Source organism: Camellia sinensis, chromosome 1 (assembly GCF_055761805.1).
Source record: "Camellia sinensis isolate YWXY chromosome 1, ASM5576180v1, whole genome shotgun sequence".
Taxonomy (NCBI): domain Eukaryota; kingdom Viridiplantae; phylum Streptophyta; class Magnoliopsida; order Ericales; family Theaceae; genus Camellia; species Camellia sinensis.
This window is the reverse complement of record NC_138961.1, coordinates 148,412,848-148,431,885: the sequence shown is the minus strand read 5'-3', so window position 1 is coordinate 148,431,885 and position 19,038 is coordinate 148,412,848. Positions and strand designations below refer to the sequence as shown.

Below are 19,038 nucleotides of genomic sequence, written 5' to 3'. Positions count from 1 at the left end.
TATGGACAAAGTGGGCTTGGCCCAAAACCACCACTCACGTGCGCGCGCACCGCCATTACCGTCCGTCCGATCGATCGGTCGAGCTGTGCCAGGTGCGGGTGCGGGTTGTGGGTCGGGTCCTAGCTTTAATTTTTGGACAAAATTTGTTTGAATTTTTTATTTCCACAATTCTTGCAGGAAAATTTGAATTCCTAACGAGAAAAATTCAAACACTTGCGCCAAATTTCAAATTCAAACCTGAACAGTGGCAGCCCTTCCTTCTCCAATCACCTCTCTTTACTCCAACAGTTTTTTTTCAAATTCACACCTATTCGAAGGGCTTCCAAACCCATCCGAGCAGTCACCTTATTGCTTATAAATACAGACCTTCTCCAACCAATTCTTTGATTTGTTTTTCTTCATTTTTCTCATATATTGCTTTTCTACATACTGTTCTTATATTTTTTGTAAAAGAGAGTAGGTACAACTCAGTCTGTTCGTTAGACCCAGATTGTAGTGCTGCAATTCTAGGATATAGTCGTTGCATCCTGGGAGGTCGGCGTCGTCTGTTCTTGACCATCGTAGTGAGGACATAACGATCTTAAGGAAAATGTGTCCAACATACACCTCGGCTGTCTTTCCTTTCTGCATTTCAATATTACAATTTGTAAGTAAATTAATTCTGTATAATTTCAGTGTGTGTTTGGTTCTAGTTTTAGACTTGAACAAGAAATTTCTTTCCTTTCTTCGTTTTCAGAAACATTTCTTTTCTGAATTTTGGGAATTAAAATTTACATTATGGAATTTAGTTTTAGAATTTTATTTCCAATCATGTTTTATTAAATACACACAGTTTGCTATATAGTTTAAATAGATCTTTATCTTGCAACCACATTAACATGCATGTTACAAATGTAATGGTGGTGTAGTTTCTATAATCACTACGTGTTTCTAGCGGCTTTGCTCAACTTCAACTTTTAAAATTTCTTGATTGTTCAAGCTATTTGCCTTTTCTTCTTTGCTCTTTCCCCATAATACACAGTAGAGGCTTCCCACCAATAAGGTCCCGCCTAGAACACTAAATTCAAAAGAGAATAAAAGGTGAGAAAAAATAGTTAAACATATGAAAAGAGATATATGATTGGAAAACGGTAATGAAAGGACATTTTGTTGTAGTATCAAGCTAGAACAAGTTGAAAAGACTAAAAGATCAAAATATCCCTGTAAGAGGAAGTATGGTGTAGTAATCATGCAAGGCATTAACACCAACCAAGAAGAATACAACATAAACTACAACTATTGTTGACAATTTGTTGTATCAATTTACATGGCACCATGCTTCTTCCATTTATTTTTAAACAAATGTTCAAATTGTTTAGCCAATGTGTGAAAACTATGTGACTTTTGAGTGTAAATACTTAAAAATGTAATACAAATCACAAACTACTCCTACTTACCTAGATCTGACATACAGTAATAAAGTTTTGGTATTTGAAATTAGACTCACCATAATAACATGATAGGAACAACTCAAAGACTCAGTATGTTTGTATAGCATTACTATGGTAGCCAAAAAGAAATAAATCTTTTGGCGACTAAATATTTACTAATCAAAACGAATTGAAAACAGTTTTGTCGACTAATTGTTTGGTAGCTAAAACGAAAAACAGTTTTGGCGACTAAATATTTAGTCGCCAAAACATAATTAAAAATCATAGGCAACTAACCTGTGTAGTAGCTAAACAAGAATCAACCTTTCCGCAACTAAACATTTAGTAGCTAAAAGAACACTATTGGCGACTAATAATTTGGTCGCCGTAGATATTTGAAGTTTTCGCGACAAAAGATTTAGTAGCTGAAGATGTGAGTTAAATTAAAATAATATGCTTTGGGCGTCTAATATGTTAGTCGCCAATGTCCCTTATCAGGGACTAAGCCACTTTTAGTCGCTAATACATTTTATTTTTGCCTACTAAAACAATAGTCACCATTTTGTAAGACTTTTCGCTACTAAATTTTTTTAGTCACCAATACCTTCGCCGACAATGTACCCGTGACAAAGCTAGCAACCAAAATTTTTGGTTGGGAAAGTATTTTGGCAACTAAAAATCGTACTTTTGGCAACTAAAAAATTAGTCACCAAAAGTGTATTTTCTTGTAGTGCTAGCCCATAGATATATTGTAAAATAGTTGGTACTAACCTCATTTTGAAATAATATTCAAGTTTAGACGAAGATGAACTGAGACACTATTTTCTATTAGTTATAAATTCAAAAAAATAGAAGAAAAAAAGAAAAAAGGAAAATAGTTGACACCATACCAAACATTGTAATCCTATTAAAGGGTCGGGTTTAATTAGACAAATTAAAGTAATTACCTTCCCAAACTAATGACCTCGCCTAAGAGGAATGTTGAGAAAAGGATTGTAATGACCAAACTCAATGGAGTCCACATGGCTTGAAAAACTGGCCCCTTCTTTTTAATCAACCATGCTAGTAAGTTGGTTCCAACAGCGCTTGTCAAGAATCCCTGTCATTGGCCATCACAAAATTGAAAGAAAAAGATGAAGAAAAATTGAAGGTGTAAAAATTGTTAAGCTTGGAGATGTAAAAGTTATATTCTTTAACAATATTTGACTTAGTTGAGTATTGAACAATTCCAAAGGAAAATAGAAGTTGGAGACTCGAATTCGAACAAGCCGATATATAGTTTTTTGTGTGAAATGTAAAACTTATGCATTAGCACTAGCATCATATAAAATTTGTATCTTTATTACTATTTTCAGTTGGTTTTGTTGAGTTTATGTCCATAGTTCGATAATGTAAGGTTCGGGTTATTTTGAAACTTATTTAACATTAATTAAATGTTAAAGGTTTAGTTAATCATGTATTATAACTATGCCCAAGGAGTTGTGTAATTTAGATGTTTATGTTCCTAAACCTACAAATAAAGTGCCTAAACCTATAAATAAAGTGCTATATAGAAAATGAAGACTTGGGTTAGATACTTTGAATTGGGGGTACTTTGGTCATTCCACCCTTTGGCCAACCACCACTTTCACCTTTACCCTAGGATTACTCTCATGGTGAGAGATTAAGGCACACTCCCCTACCATCTTTATTAGTTATACATTGTGATCTCTTTCTCTCTCTCTCTCTCTCTCCCCTTCCCTCCTCTGTAGAGGTGTAATTTTGGCCTGTGGCCCGCGGGTGGCCCAAAGCCCACCCGCGGCCCGAGGTGGGCCCGGCCCGTTTAGGCCAGGGCTCAAGCCCAACCCGAGGCCTTGGGTGAGGGGCTGGGCCATCATTTTGAAGCCCGGCCCAGCCCATGGACCCCGCTCTGATTGGCCCGACCCATCGGCTCGCTCAAGGCCCGGCCAAAAGCTCAGCCCACCCCACCCGGTGTTATTTTTAATGGAAAATAATAAAATTTTGGTAGAAAACATAAAAAAAAATTTAAAAATTATTTAGGCCCACCCAAGCCCGCCCAAAGCCCGAGCCCAGGCCTAGGGGCCTGGCCCACTAGCCCGACCAAAGCCCGAATATCCCTGGGCCTAGTTTTCTGGCTCGTGGGCCGGCCCAGCCCAATTTTTGGCTGGAGCCCGCAAGGCCCGACATGGGCCAGGCCCGGCCAAAATTACACCCCTACTCCTCTACTTCTCATCTTCTCTCTTTACTCTTTTAGCTAGGATTTGAGAGGAGAGAGTTTGGTCGCTATATGGAGCTTGGGTAAAGCTCATTGTAGGCTACAAAGAGAACCTTGGAGGCTTGAGACCTTAGATCTCCACCACCATCATCATCTTCTCCTTTATTTGATATCAAAAATCTCTGCGGTCAAGTTCATCTCCTTACTACAAGTATATATGTGATATTGGGTTATTTAGATCAAAAATGTTAGAGGTCCCAAAAATTCTACCAAAAGTTTTACTAAATGTCTCACATGGGTGTGGGACCCACATGGGACCCACATTGTGTGGATCCCACATCCATGTGAGATATTTAGTAAAACTTTTGATAGAATATTTGGGGTCTGTAGCATTACTCTATTTAGATTGCTTAAACTTATGTTCTAGTGATTGTTATTCGTGGTTAGAGTCATAAATGTTTTATACTTGAGATTCATGGAACATTAAATGAAAACAAGATGAAGGTTGTGATCTAAAATCGCAATAAATGACTTAAAGGATTGACTGGTCAACATGCCAAAAGGTTCAAACGTGAGAAATAAAGAGAATTACCGTGGTAGAGAGAGAATTGACTGCGGATGCTCGCCGGTTGATTGGCCTAGGAAAGGCAATGCTGTGTACTGGGACTCGTTTCAAGACCCCTTGGGGTGGTTTCTAAATCCTTTTTTTTTCCTCAGATTAGTTGAATAATTAGTGAATCTATAGTTCGGTTGATTTGCTCACCCATATTAATAATATTGAAATGGAAAGGAAGCGAGTTACCGGTGTTTACCTGATCAATGAATAATAAAACTAATCTAGAAAAAGGTAATGAGGTATTGTTAATTTAATTTCGTCACAAAAAGTTGTTCGATGGATGATATGAGACCGGAATTGTGTAAAGGCTTTTTTGGCTATTTTAGCCACAAAAAACAAAATAGGCTATTTTAGCCATAACAAACAAAACATCACATCCAACCTATAATCAATACATTCTTCTCTCACAAAAAAAGTCAAAAAAGCCAAAAAGTCAAAAAATCCTTCCCAAACCAAGCTTTTTAGCCCAGGCTAAAATAGCCAAAAAAGCCAAAAAGTCAAAAAGCCAACCCACTTCCCAAACGGAGGCTAAGTTTGATTTGGTGGTACAGAGGTTCATGCTTCGGTTAGAGACCAAGAAGGTATACAGTGTTAGGGGCTAGTAACCTCCGGTTGTGTTCCTAACGGATGAGAGGGATCGAGTTAGATTGTGTGGGTGGGTATGTTATTGGGTTGAATTATTATGGAATTGTAACGGGTTATTGGCATGTGATCATCTACTTATTCAGATGTCTTTTATTAATCTTGACATTGATGTAAATTGTTAACACACTTAGCATAGAATATATACATGATGTAGAGTTGAAATATTGATAAGCACGTTATTATTTTGCTCACCCCCTATATTTCAAGTACAAGTCGGGGGTCAGTGCCTTGATTTTGGGGAGAGGCAATACCTTTTTGGGACTGAATATTATAGACCTATGTTAACTTGAGGCTACGACCTTTTTATTTGTTATGTAATTAAACTTGGGTCTGTAAATCAAACAGTTAATTGCTGAAATTAACTTTCATTGTTGTTATTCTGTTACTTTATTGTCATTAGTGGAAATTCATGAGCTTAATGAAAATAAGAAATAGGTTTTCTACTTAATCAATTACACTTAGGTTAATTAGTTTCTACCTAATTAATCTTGTGAAAATTGGGACGTTACTGTTAAGTTTTATTCGATCTATTGGGCTTAACTTTAGAATTCATAGACTAGTTAGTGGACTTAGTACATTTGTATAGTATGTGTTTATTTCTATGATGATGTTCACTTTCGAAAACACTTTAATCAGTTTGAATAAAAATGATTTGTGTTTTTGTAATAGCTCTTCAAGTACTCATCGTTTGAACACAGTGTGCTTAGTTTAAATATGAACTCTTCTGTTTGGACAAACAGAACACTTATTACATACAAAATTACTAATGTATGTAATGTTCAAATATTATGGGGAATCAACAGCGCTACCCATTCGATTGCTCATTGGCGATTGTTCATTGGCTATTGAAATATTTAATTGCTATTATGACATTAAGAGCTCCAAATTTACCACATTGGTATTTTGTTCCGTTATTTAGTTAGCAACAAAGCAAAACAATAACAAATATATTAAAGGAAGAAGATTAAAAAAGAGCTTTTTGTTTGCTTACACTATAAACAATTGCAACAAGTCTAGCATCCCAACCTAGCTTCCATTTAGAAAGATCTCTTTCCGCAACAATGGCAACAACACCTGTCTGAATTACACTGAAAAGGCACTGGAGGTTTGTAAAGATGAGCAGCTTCGAAGGGTAGTCTTTCAAAACTGGAGCCTGTTTTTGTTCAAAAAATCAATTAGTCTATTCTCTTAAAAAAATAATTCAGCTCCCAATGGAACAAAAATAGCTCAACATCATTTTCCAATGAACTCTGAGATTGGATTTTGAATTACCCTTATCAGAAATTTTCTATTAATAGAATTAACAAAAAGTAATTACCATTTATTACCAAAATAAAATTACTTTACTTCTTTGCCTTATTCCAATATTTTTGACACACCTCTATCATCAACCAACACTTCATTCCTCCACCCTTCCTAACCATTATTAACTGCCACTCAACTCTACGCCACCCATCCCTAAAACACCCTACCCCTCTGCCACTCTAATTCACTAGCCCTTTCCTCCACACAACCTTACAATTACAAAAGTAGCCACATAAAAAATAAAAGAGAGAGAGAGATGTTGTACTGGGTCACCATGGCCTTCGCCACCGTGAGAATAGGAATACCGATAAAAATTAGAGATAAAAGATGTAAGTTGAGAAATAAATTAATGAATGAAAATAAATGTTAATTGTAATATTTTTGTACTTTACTCTTGTTATATTGAAAAAAAATTATACATATTATATACATATAAATAATAATAAATATAATTGGGCTCGATCAGGAGCAGGGTATAGGGGGAGCAGAACCAGTCCTCCATCAACACCTTGTGTAAGAATTTATGTATCTTATTGATTGATCTCTGATTGATGTTTATTCTGTTTACAATGATTCATATATAGAAGAGAAGAAGGTAGTAGGTGAAGTGTAGTGGAGGTGGTAGGTGGAGTGTAGTAGGTGAGTGTGAATTCTAACAGCCCCCCGCAAACTCAAGGAGGATAGAAACTAACCAACTTGAGTTTGAAGAGAGGAACAAAACAAGAAAATACAGAAAAATAAAAAAGGATAGGAGACACTGTATGGTCGTGTCAGACCGTTGGGGAAAGCACTGAAAGGTGGTGTCATAACGTGGTAGAGGACACTGGATGGTGGTGTCATAACGTTGTAGAGGACACGGTAGGGTGGTGTCATAACGTGGTAGAGGACACTGTATGGGGGTGTCATAACGGAGTAGAGGACACTGTATGGTGGTGTCATAACGTGGTAGAGGACACTGGATGGTGGTGTCATAACATGGTAGAGGACACTGTATGGTGGTGTCATAACGTGGTAGAGGACACTGTATGGTGGTGGCAGACTGCTGTAGCAGATAAAGTCTGGACAGTTGACGAGGTCACACCGGACCGATGGAGAAGCTAACCGGAATCAATGTCGGGACAGTTTATGGGGTCATGTCGGACCGTTGAAAAAGACTAACCGGAATCAAATGTCGGGACAGTTTATAGGGTCATGTCGGACCGTTGGAGATGCTAACCGGAATCAAATGTCGGGACAGTTTATAGGGTCATGTCGGACCGTTGTAGATGCTAACCGGAATCAAATGTCGGGACAGTTTATAGGGTCATGTCGGACCGTTGGAGATGCTAACCGGAATCAAATGTCGGGACAGTTTATAGGGTCATGTCGGACCGTTGGTGAAGGTGCACCCTCAAAAGGCGTGCCCAATTTTATCAAAAGGCGTGCCATCAAAAGGCGTGCCCACTTTATCAAAAGATGTGCCATGAAAAGGCGTGCCAGTTTGTCGGATGTCAAGAGGCGCGCGATGCGCGTGGCTGGCTCTGTGTCATGGTCTTTATAAACCGAAGCGGAGGAGGCAGAAACTGAGACAGAAAAACTGAGAGAAACCTCTGAAAATTTTGGCAGTCTGAAACACTCTTGAAACCCTGCGCTGAAACACTGAGCAACCCAAAAACATGGCCTCTTCTTCCCGTCCAGCTACCCAGAACCTGCTCACGCTCTTTCCAGAACTGAATGAGCCCACAAGAGAAATAACTGGTGCGGTGGCCAGGGAACCGCAACCAAACACCTCTGGTTTTGCTCCATTGAACTTTCCGATGCGGTCGGTGGAGCAAAGAATGGCAGTGCAGTCGGATGTGGAGGCCAATCAGTATACTCTGAAGGCATGTGTGGAAAGCATGACGGCGGTTACAAACCTGTCGAACCGGCTGCAGAGTAGGACAAATGAGGTGCAGCATGTAAACTCCCAGCTGGCTCTGCTCCAACGCATGTATAAGGATGCGCGAGCAGAGATAAGCGTGCTAAGGGCAGAAAACAAGGAGCTGAAGCGGAAGGCCACCGTGATGTTCCGATTTGGAGGGCCGCCATATGCGGCAGTGGAGGAGCAGGGAGTAAATGTGCTCGGTGGCGTGGGAAATCCGGAGGCAACACCGGCAAGGGCTGGCCAAGACGGAGGCAAAAAGAAGAGACCGGCGGCAGAGTAGAGAAGGGATGTCGGTGTGGGGCCGTCTGCAGAAAAGAAAACAAAGCCGTTGTTGTGGGTGTGGGAATTGCCTTTTTTTTTTTTTTTTTTGGTTTGCTGTAAAATTCTGATCGGGATTGATCCCCGGCTATGAATAAAAGATGGTTGTTGTGCAAAAGGCCTTGGTATGCATGTAATGTCGCATGATCTATATGCCCCAGCTGATAGAGCTTGTGCTAGTGGTGTGGACTTGGTCTCTTTGGATGAGGAGAGATGTTTTTTTTTTTTTTTTTTTTTTTTTTTTTTATAATAAAAAAAGAGATATATATAGAAATATATAAAATAAAGGAAGTGGGGAACAAGGGAATTTTGGGCGGTGGATGCAAAGGGAGGAGAGAGAGTGGGGATAGTGGGTCTGTTATGGATAGAAGGAAAGTGGGTGGTGGAAACAATGATGGTGGGGGACAAAAAGAGAGAGAGAGGGAATATACCAGAGAGAGAGAGACGGATAGTGGGTCTGGGGTGAACACGCACACACTCTCTCTCTGGGCCAAACCGTCAAACAAAACAGAGAGCTTAACAATGATAGTTTCAAGAGGTTCTGCGCCGGCGCGGCTGTTATTGACGTCGCAAGGTTGTGGGCTGAGGTGTATGGCACCTTATGCCTGCTCGGGAAAGGAGCTGGGTGTGGTTCACGCATTACGCTGGGCTGTTTTGTGCCTTCCGACGCCGGTGTTCTGGCTGGACGGGAGGGTTGCTGGGGAGGTGGAGCAGCTCGAGTTCTCCAAACCACTTTATCAGCATCAGCAGTTTGGAGATAGAAGGATTTTGAAGCAGAAGAAAAATGTCAGGGGAAGAGGGTGTTGTTGCAGCTGAGGCACCTGCACCTGCACCAGCTCTCGGTGAGCCTATGGACATCATGACTGCCTTGCAGCTTGTGTTGAGGAAATCATTGGCTCATGGTGGGCTTGCTCGAGGACTTCATGAAGGTGCCAAGGTGATTGAGAAGCATGCTGGACAGCTCTGTGTTTTGGCTGAGGACTGCAACCAGCCGGATTACGTTAAACTTGAGAATTAGAAAATTTGGGTTTGTCCGGCGGACGGCCAAAGCGAGGCTGCCGCCCGCCGGTGAAGCGGAAGCACTAAGTTCTTAACCTTGCTTACCTTGCTCTGATACCATGTAAGAATTTATGTATCTTATTGATTGATCTCTGATTGATGTTTATTCTGTTTACAATGATTCATATATAGAAGAGAAGAAGGTAGTAGGTGAAGTGTAGTGGAGGTGGTAGGTGGAGTGTAGTAGGTGAGTGTGAATTCTAACACCTTGGCCCTCCCCTACCACCCCAACGTCAATTAACCCATCTGTTAGTGCATTGTTAGCTAACCTAACAACTTGTGCTCGATTCAACAATATAATTTTATAAAATAATCTTTTATTCATACACCCAAACAGACCAAACCTCTAGACAACCCCTACTCACTCCCTTTCTCTACTTCATCAAACAATACCACAATCGTAGTGCCCATCACCACTGCACCTAGCACTCACTGCTTTTCTCTAACTTCAATCTCAACCAAGATCCCTCTTGTGTAGTCTCATTCATTCCTACCCTCAGTTGACATCCACCATCCATTATAGTCATATTGCGTGATAAATAATATTAGTTTCAGTGGCAAGTAGGGCCACATTATATGGTAAGTAAGATCAGTTCTAGTGATAAGTAATATAATGAAAACTATTTCGGGTATGCTTGATTTCATTTTTAGAATAAGTTTTTTGAAATAATTTTTTTTTAAATAGAAAATTAATTTGACAAAAACAAACACCAAAAAGATATATTTGAATTTTTAAAATTTATTTTTGCCCCCCAATAAAGTAAAATCATATGAAAATTATGAGTTTATTTATTTGAAAAAAAAAAAAGAATTAAAAACCAAATCAAACCAAAACGAGCTTCATTTTTTAGAAAAATCACCTTTGTTTTTTAACCAATTTTAAAGATTACCAATCAATAATTGAAATTTGGGAACATGCATTTAAAGGTGAACTAATTTAAATAATTAAATTTTCATAGAGGCGTAATTAAGCCAGTGGTTGGTGTAAATGGAAGATATGGCATGGGAAACAAAAATCACTTGTTTGAACTTCCACCACTATAAAAGTGTAATTATTTTCAATTGTTCTCACCTAATTGTAATTCTCTTAATTATTTTTCTTATACAAATCTAAGGGTCCATTTGGATTGATAAGGATTTCAAATTAAGGGATTTGAGGTTAAATGGATAGAAAAATAATGGAAGAAGATAAGTAGAGATAAATACGTATGTGTATATATTTAAGTATGATGTGGTCTTTAATGGGAAACAGCCTTAGCTGGAGGAGATTTGTGAGTTGAGCAAGGTTAGAATTGCTTTTTGGGTAAAAGCTCAATCTAAGGAATGCTTCTACACTGTACAGGAGGTTATTACCAACCTGCAACAAATCAGATTTATCCCTTAATTTGATTGCAGCACACAGTGGGAAGTATCCTATGGGTTGCTTTATTGGTTGTGCACAGAGTAGTGTGGCTTGCTGTTAGGACCATCTGTTGTTTTGTAGTGTTTCTGTTGTATGTTGCCTATTGGGCTTTGGTGTTTTCTCTGTTTTTTTCTTTGTTGGTTCCTCACCAACTCTCTTCACTTGAGTTAGCACATGATTAGACTTTCTTCTTGGTCTTTGGAAGTTTGCTATGATTTTCTTTGTTATGACCTTGCTTTATTGATATTCTCGTATATATTATATGTTGATTTCATCAATAAAGTTTCCTTTTTTGCTGATCAAAAAAAAAAAAATGTAAGTATGATATATATAACTAGAAAGAGAATCTTTAGTATGATTTCAAATAACTAATTTTATATAGCTATTTCAAATCCACCCTGTTAAAACTATTTAATTCAATCTTAAAATTCAAAAGTTAATTATCATGGGTTGGATCCTCTCCAAACAACTACCAAACCTGTTAACAGCAAGAAGACAGGTAGCAACTATATCAATAATAGAAAGATTTGGAGAAGATCCAAACCTAATTATTTTTTTCTAAAAATGAGTTTGTCTTGAATGATTAAGGCCAAATTCCTTAATTTGAAATCAACATCTATCAAAATGTGTCCTAAACGTTTCACATGATTTTTACATATGCCAGTAAAACTATTTTGTACCAAAGAAAAATCAGAGCAAAATTAAGGTTCATTTATTCAGTGAAACAAATGAATGATATATATGTATGCATCTATATCAATAATAGAAAAAACAATGAACCTGATAAACAATCCAGAGAGCCCAACAAAGATTGGAAAGAAACATGAGGAAACAACCCTTTATCCAATTTTCTCCAGGAGAGTTACCATGCCCTTGTTGGCTGCTGTTATTATTGCTATCAAAGGGGTGATAACTATGGAGAAATGGTTTCAAATAGGGGCCCTTATAGAAAGCAAGGGTTGCCACACCTCCCATGCACAACATGATACCTGCAACCTTTGCAACTCCACCTATTGTCCTCAACTTTAACTTTTCCATCCTGCAATTCCATTCCCCCACCATTAACTCAAAATACATATGAACTAGTTTCATGAAAATAAAATACCAAATGGATAAATGGTTGAAATCAGAATAGAACATAAATTTAATGGGTTCGCAACTAGAGTGAATCATCTCCCCTTTGAATCACAATTTTAAAAATTAATAACAAAAAAATTCATGAACAGGGAAGTTGATCACTCTTATGGCATGTTTGATTAGAATGATTAAAGCATAGGATTGAGATTATTAATCCGTGGGCCCAATCATCCTATGTTTGTTTTGACATTTTAGTTTAGGATTATTAATCCAATGGATAATTAATCCAACAAATTTGTAGGATTATTAGTAATGGGGTAGGGGTGGGATAACTAATACCACACTAATTTAATAGGATTATTAATACCTCACTATTAGTGTTGTGAATCAAACATGGCCTTAAGGCATTAAGAAAATATCATAACCAAGTTACACCGCTAATTTTCTCAGTACCTTCCATCTGTTAATTTTTTTATTATTATTATATTTTTTTCCCTCAAAACAATTACTCTTTTTTTCAAAATTAAATTAATTTCTTAGAACATCCCACCACCAGCCACCACTGCAACACACCACCGTATCGCCTCCCATGATCATCCTCTTCTTCTTCTTCTTTTTCTTCTTCTTCTTCTTCTCTGTGTGTGTATTGAGACAAAATTAGAATTTTCAATTTGTGTTGGTGAACTAATCAAATGGTTGGCAAATGGTGTATACTAAGATAAGTAGTGGTGTCGAAACAGAGTTTCACTTTCTTTCCTTTTCTAGGATAATGCCTAATTGCAAAATTGACTAAGAAATTAAGCAAAACAAAGAGGGAGAAAAGTAATAGTAATAACTATATATATAGAGAGAGAGACAGAGAGACACAGAGAGAGGAAGCTGACCTTAGCAAAACAGCGAGGAAAAATGTCATGGTCTGGAGGCAATTATTAATAGCAGCAGCCAAACTTGAAGACGTATAAACAAGGGCGATGCCATAAATATTGTAGCCTAAAGTAATGCTGAAATGTATAAACAAACAGTGAAGAATCTCAACTACTCAATATATATAGTTGTTAATTTACAATATCAAAATTATTATAAGATATAAGAAGATGTGGCTTGCAATAAATAAATTTTAAAAAAAATAAGAAGAATTGAAATCAAGCATAAGCATACCCAATTAGTGAAAGCATGAAAACTTTACACAAGGCCACAAATGAGGTTGGTGTCACACTCTCTCTAAAAATGCCAAGGAGAAAAAAGACAATGTTAAAATCAGCTGTCCATAAAGAAGAAGAACAACAACAACAAAAAGAAGAGGGAGCTCATGAAGCAATCGACCCCACAGGACAAGGACACCGACAGACAAAAAGATATAGAAATAGAAAAATCAGAGAAGATGATATATATATATATATATATAAATCTTGCCGTTTGAAAATGATGATAGCCGCCAGGACAATAGTTCCAGCCAATTGTCTATAGAACATGAACACAAAACTGTTGATACCCTTATTCAAGGCAGCCTTTGACAATATAAACATGCCTGCAGATATGGACTGAAACATTAAAGCACCTAAATAAGGCTTCATTTCTTCCATGTTCATATGCTTTGATTTGTTTTGTTTGTCAAATTGATTGTCACTGCAATTGCACATATAGAGTTAGAAGTAATCGATGATGAGCAATTGCAAGAAAGGTACATTAATAGAACAACGCCCAAATAGTACATATTAATGTGTGTTTGGGAGGGAAAAAATTGAGTACATACTTAACCTTTAACATAGTGCACAAAGTGGTTGTCTCGAGATTTAAACCCATAACATCAAAGTTATTAGGCCTAGATTTTACCATTGAATAAATAGAGAATCTATTCTAGCAAGCACGTGGATTAATGAATATGTTCTTGTCTATGAAGTGGTAAACACAGCAAGTGCTCTAACTTTCTTCCATGTTCATATGCTTTGATTTGTTTTGTTTGTCAAATTAATTGTCACTGCAATTGCACATATAAAGTTAAAATTCATAGGTGATAAGCAACTGCAAGAAAGGTACATTAATGTGGGGACATATTTTTAGGATTGTCCTTGTACCTGAGGTTTATAGTCGAGATGCCACATGGATGAACCAAGTCGCCGAGATATGGTGCGACCATATCGGAATGTGAGATATTCGGATAGAGGGCAGGAGTACTAGACACATTGAGGTTCTATGTTTGAATAGAGATGAGACTGTTAGCAGAGTTCATCCTAATCTGGATTATAGGAGTTCGAGATAGATGATATCCTTAGAGGATAGAATCCTATAAAGTGATATTTTTAAAGGACGAAGGCATTGTTGACTATAAAAGTAAAACATTCCCGTAGGTCTAAAGTATGCTTTAACTTGTAAATTGTTTCCTTGAGTTGTTATCTTTGAGACATAAGTTGACTGACTTGATCGTTGGATTACTCCTGAGTGGATGAGCCACCATGGTATTTATTGTCTTCTTATGTGCAGGTGCTGGGATTAATCAATTTTTCCGTGTGTTCTATAGCTAAGTTCCTTAGATCTCAATTAGGAGATCTAATCTGGTTGTGAAGTCAAAAATCAACTTCCACAATTAATGTTCTATAAAATTCTCTTTGAGAATAAAGAGAGAATCTATTCTAGCAAGCAAGTAGATTAATGAATATGTTCTTGTCTATGAAGTTGTAAACGCAGCAAGTGCTCTAACTGTTGCTCTAGTTGCCAGTAGTGAATAGGTTCTTAGAATTATGGTATATGATGTATGGAAAAATCTATAATGTGCATTGTACCAAAGTTATTGATTTTTTATGGTCAAATTTGCGAATGCTTGTGGTTGGTGTTATGTCTAATTGTGGTAAAATGTAATGAATAATAAATTTATGGGGGTGGACCCTAAAATAATAAGTAAATACTTTGTTTTGTGGTAAGTAAAAGATTATGCTTTTTATAGTAAGAAAAGTTATATATGTATATATATATATATATATATATTTTTTATTTATGTTACAAAATTTTATGGTGTTGCTATAAATGGCATACCATATGTTTAGGGGTGCACACGAAAATATTTCTTAGGGAAGCGTGTAGGGAAAAAAATGTCACAGCAAAAATGATCAATAATGAGTAAGAAAATTTTTTCCTCATTTTTCATTGATAATCAAAACACCATCCCTCGTCATAAGGTTTGCATAAATATTTATAATAAATAACGACCGAATTCACAATAACAACATTCACATACTTAGTCTCTCGCACTAAGTCAACTCGCAAAGGCCTACAACACTACAACGCCATTGTTACCACGTAACCACCCGAACCGAACAACAAGCAAACACAACACCTCTATCCCTCAGTGACCAATAAGGTCAACTCTTTAATTCACATTTTATTTGTCACTCATTACACGAGTACAACCAAAATACAAAGTCTCTTAGTCAATCCACCAGCTGTTGATACTTACAGAACAATTACCCTGAACCAAGCCCCGACACATACACACAACACCTACAAGGCTTTCAAAGTCTTACCATCCTAACTCTATAGAAGAACAAAAGAAGTTCTCAACCTCCTCCATCCGAGTCGTAGAACGCTACATTTCCAACTGCTCTCTCAACCAACCTAGAACACTACGTGAGCCAAAACACGGCCCATCTCCGAAAACAATCACCTCCACCTCAACCCATAAACACAAAACCACTGTGACCCTACACATAGGTCACACATTAACCATGGGTTATATACCCAACCAACCCTTCTGACAACATCTCTTAACTTACCCAGAATTGAGGTACACACCTCTCGCACCTAAATACAATAAAGGAATCCTAGAACTTAGGAAACGTCCGCTATACGACTACCCGAAATATAATACCAGCTACTCAGAACACACCACCCACCAATGCTAACAACCAATACTACAATAAGAGACTAACATCTGTAGCAAGCCTCACCTTACCCTTGCCATACTTGCATGCATTCATGCATGAACTTGTCTTGTTATATTGATTTGCTAGTTTTGCCTTGCCTTGTTTTGTTTGTGTATTGCTTGCGTGATTTTGTTCCTTGCTTGGTGTGTAGCCGAGGTCACCTTGAGCTTAGTTCACCTTTGAACCTTTGTACTTAGAACTGTTTTAGAACCACTTGGTCGACTCCCATCTTCACCTCGGGCTTGTTTGTCGAGATGTTTTGTACTTAGTGATCCTTGTCCTTGGGCAGGTATGGCCTAGACCGAGGTGTGGCACACCCCGGCCAAGGTGTGGCACAGCTTAGTTAAGTGTCGTCCTCCCTTGCCGATCTTTGTTACCCTGTTGCCGAAGCTTTGACTTCAGCCGATGTCGTTACTTGCCGATGTGTCTTGCCTTAGCTTGTCGCATACGCTTTGTCTTGGACTTGTCTTATCAATCAATCACCTTTTGAGTTGAACCAACCCGATAGTGCCACGTGTCCGAGCTGATTGTTAAGACAGCCGGCAGACCTGGAACCAAATCATTTTGTCTCAAATCTTTGCCTTTAGAGAGAGAAGCTCTAGAGAGAAGGAGGAGAAGTTCTTGAGTGAGAATAGATCTTCCAAGCTTGATCTTCGAGGTTTGAACCGTTGGATTCGAGTTTTGAGGTTAGAATTTTGATCTACTTTGGTTGTTGTTATTGATCATCTAGCTTCATTGCATGATCGAATCTGTTTTGCATGTCATGCATCGATTTGAAGTCGGTTTTGGAAGAGAAAAATGGTATTCATGTGTTCTTGAAGAAAAGTCTCGTTTTGATTCGAAAGTTTGGAACCAAAACCATGTTTTTGTGTTTGTTCTTGCATGACCTTCTTGTATGGGTACCCAGGTCCATGTTTTGAACTCATGGCATGAAATCTCTGGTTTTTGTAACAAGTTATGATCTTTGCATTCATCTTCCTCATGATCTTGTTCTTCATGTTCTTCAAAGGGAAACCCAGGTTTTCCCGACTTTGCTTTTGAATGAGGCCATCGTGACCACACCTCGGCAAGGAGGTGTAGGACTTCGGCAAAGACCTGGTTGGTACCCAGGGTGTTTCCATGAGACGGGAGCAGTGTTTAAACTCCTAGCATGTTTTGCTTTGTTGTTGACTTGGATCTGGTGAGAATGCCGGGATCATTTGCATGCATATAAAGCTTGTTTTGAGAATGTGATTGCCATGTGATTGTAGGTCCTTGATCTTTGCTTCGAGCCTACACCCGAGGAAATCTATGTGAGTGGTATTTTTAATAAAGTTATGTTATACTGCTTTGTTAAATCTTGCTTTGCTTTGTTTTGATAAAAGTATTTGTTAAGCATGAATGAATAGCCTGGTTGATGTATCAAGTATAAGCTTTGGTTTGATGTCACCTTTGAAAAGTCCCTTGTACTGGAAACTTTCGCAGTACTGAGTATGAAAGTCTCTTGTGTTGGAGGACTCTAAACTTTCGCAGCACTAAGCATAAAAGGATACGGTCCTTTCTTGGAAAGACTCTTGTGTTAAAGCGGGCTACGGGCCTAAGTAACACAAGACCATCGTGTTAAAAAAGGCTACGGGCTCAAGTAACATAAGTCCCTTGTGCTGGAGGACTATAAACTTTCGCAGTACCTTTGACTAATCGGTTACGGATCGTACAGCCCTTGTTTTGCCACTGACGGTTTACCGCGTGGATCTGTTGTTCGGAAAGCTTGATTTATGTTTTGCCAATGTCAGTAAGCATCCCTTAAGAACTTGTAAGACTTGATAAGATGAATACGGTTCATCCCTTGCTTTGATAAACTTTTAATGTGTTTTGCCGATGTCAGTAAGCATCCCTTGAGAACTTGTAAGACTTGATAAGATGAATACGGTTCATCCCTTGCTTTGATAAACTTTTAATGTGTTTTGCCGATGTCAGTAAGCATCCCTTGAGAACTTGTAAGACTTGATAAGATGAATACGGTTCATCCCTTGCTTTGATAAAGTTTTGATGTGCTTTGCTTGGAAAGATCTCGGCTAATATTCGTATGGTTTTGGCATGTTTTGTTTTGAAGGACTTCGGCTATATTCATGCAAAACCTTTATTACTAGTACCATTCACTGAGTATCCAAGCTCACCCTCTCTATATATATATGTAGGTGATGAGCAGGACGTCGGCGACGCCTAGAATGTGTTTTTGAAAGCTTGTTTGGATCCATGGTTTTGTCGGCTTGTTTTGTATTAACGTCGGCGATGTCATTTCTATGTTGGCAATTCTTGAAAATTATGCTTCTTGGCTTGTATTCATTGTCATTTTGTATATGCTGGCTCGAGAAGCCTTTTGATCAAGATGTAATACGTATTTCGCTTTGTTGTATTTAAGTTGTAAAGATGTATGACATTTCATTGGACTTATGCACTGCTCTTATGGACCACGTGTATTTTGAATTATTGCTTCTGCATTTGTGAGCCCCCTATATATATACTCTGATTGTGTGTGAACTTTGGAAGTTGGCCTTCGGTAATTACGGATTACTGGCCATCACGGCACCAAACTACTAGGGGCGGTCTGGGGTCGTGACAGAATGGTATTAGAGCACGAGTTCCTCAATATACGTTATTCACACACTTTGAGTCCTAAAGAGCATAGGATTTCCCTTAGAAAGATGTTAGGATTGCGTCATGGTGCTTGCTAATTGAACGAGGTGTGCATTGTCTTGACATGCCTATTTGTTACTTGCCTACATGGTTATTTGCTTAATTGTTTTAAAGTCACACTTTGCATGCCCGTAGCATTATGAGGAGGGGTAGACCTCCAATTGGCCGAGATCGGCCCGAAGACAGAATGGACAGACTGGAGAGATTAGTTGAAGGTTTGGCCCGCGAGTTGAGGCAAACCAGGCAACAGTTCGCTAGTGCTACGTCGACTCAGGCCGAGCAGACCAACGGCCGAAATGTAGTTCCACCCCCACCTCCTCCAGTGCCGCAAGTCCCTCCGCAGCCAGCCTTATATGGGGATGGCACGATAGCTTTGATCAGGGAATTCAAGAAAATGAAACCACCAAGATTCTCTGGGGGCATAGAGCCGACGAAGGCTGAGGCGTGGGTTTTGGAAATGGAAAAGTTGTTCGAGATCTTTCCTAGCACCGACGCT

The 19,038-nt window shown here is 38.4% G+C and overlaps 1 protein-coding gene across 3 annotated transcripts; it reads right to left on the bottom strand.

Moving 5' to 3' along the window:
• Positions 1-367: 367 nt before the first annotated feature.
• On the bottom strand, positions 368-13,800 carry LOC114296036 (WAT1-related protein At5g64700). Of its 3 annotated transcripts, none has more exons than XM_028240321.2 (8): positions 13,703-13,800; positions 13,363-13,575; positions 13,108-13,170; positions 12,834-12,950; positions 11,653-11,911; positions 5,877-6,038; positions 2,357-2,508; positions 368-624 (listed from the first exon to the last, which is right to left on the bottom strand). In XM_028240321.2, exons 1-8 carry the CDS (start codon positions 13,783-13,785, stop codon positions 507-509), a joined length of 1,167 nt encoding a protein of 388 aa, XP_028096122.2. In that variant the 5' UTR covers positions 13,786-13,800; the 3' UTR covers positions 368-506. The 3 variants fall into 3 exon arrangements, with proteins under 3 accessions (XP_028096122.2, XP_028096121.2, XP_082742856.1); XM_028240320.2 differs by lacking the exon at positions 368-624 and adding an exon at positions 770-1,057; XM_082886730.1 differs by lacking the exons at positions 368-624; positions 5,877-6,038 and adding an exon at positions 770-1,057.
• Positions 13,801-19,038: the final 5,238 nt, after the last annotated feature.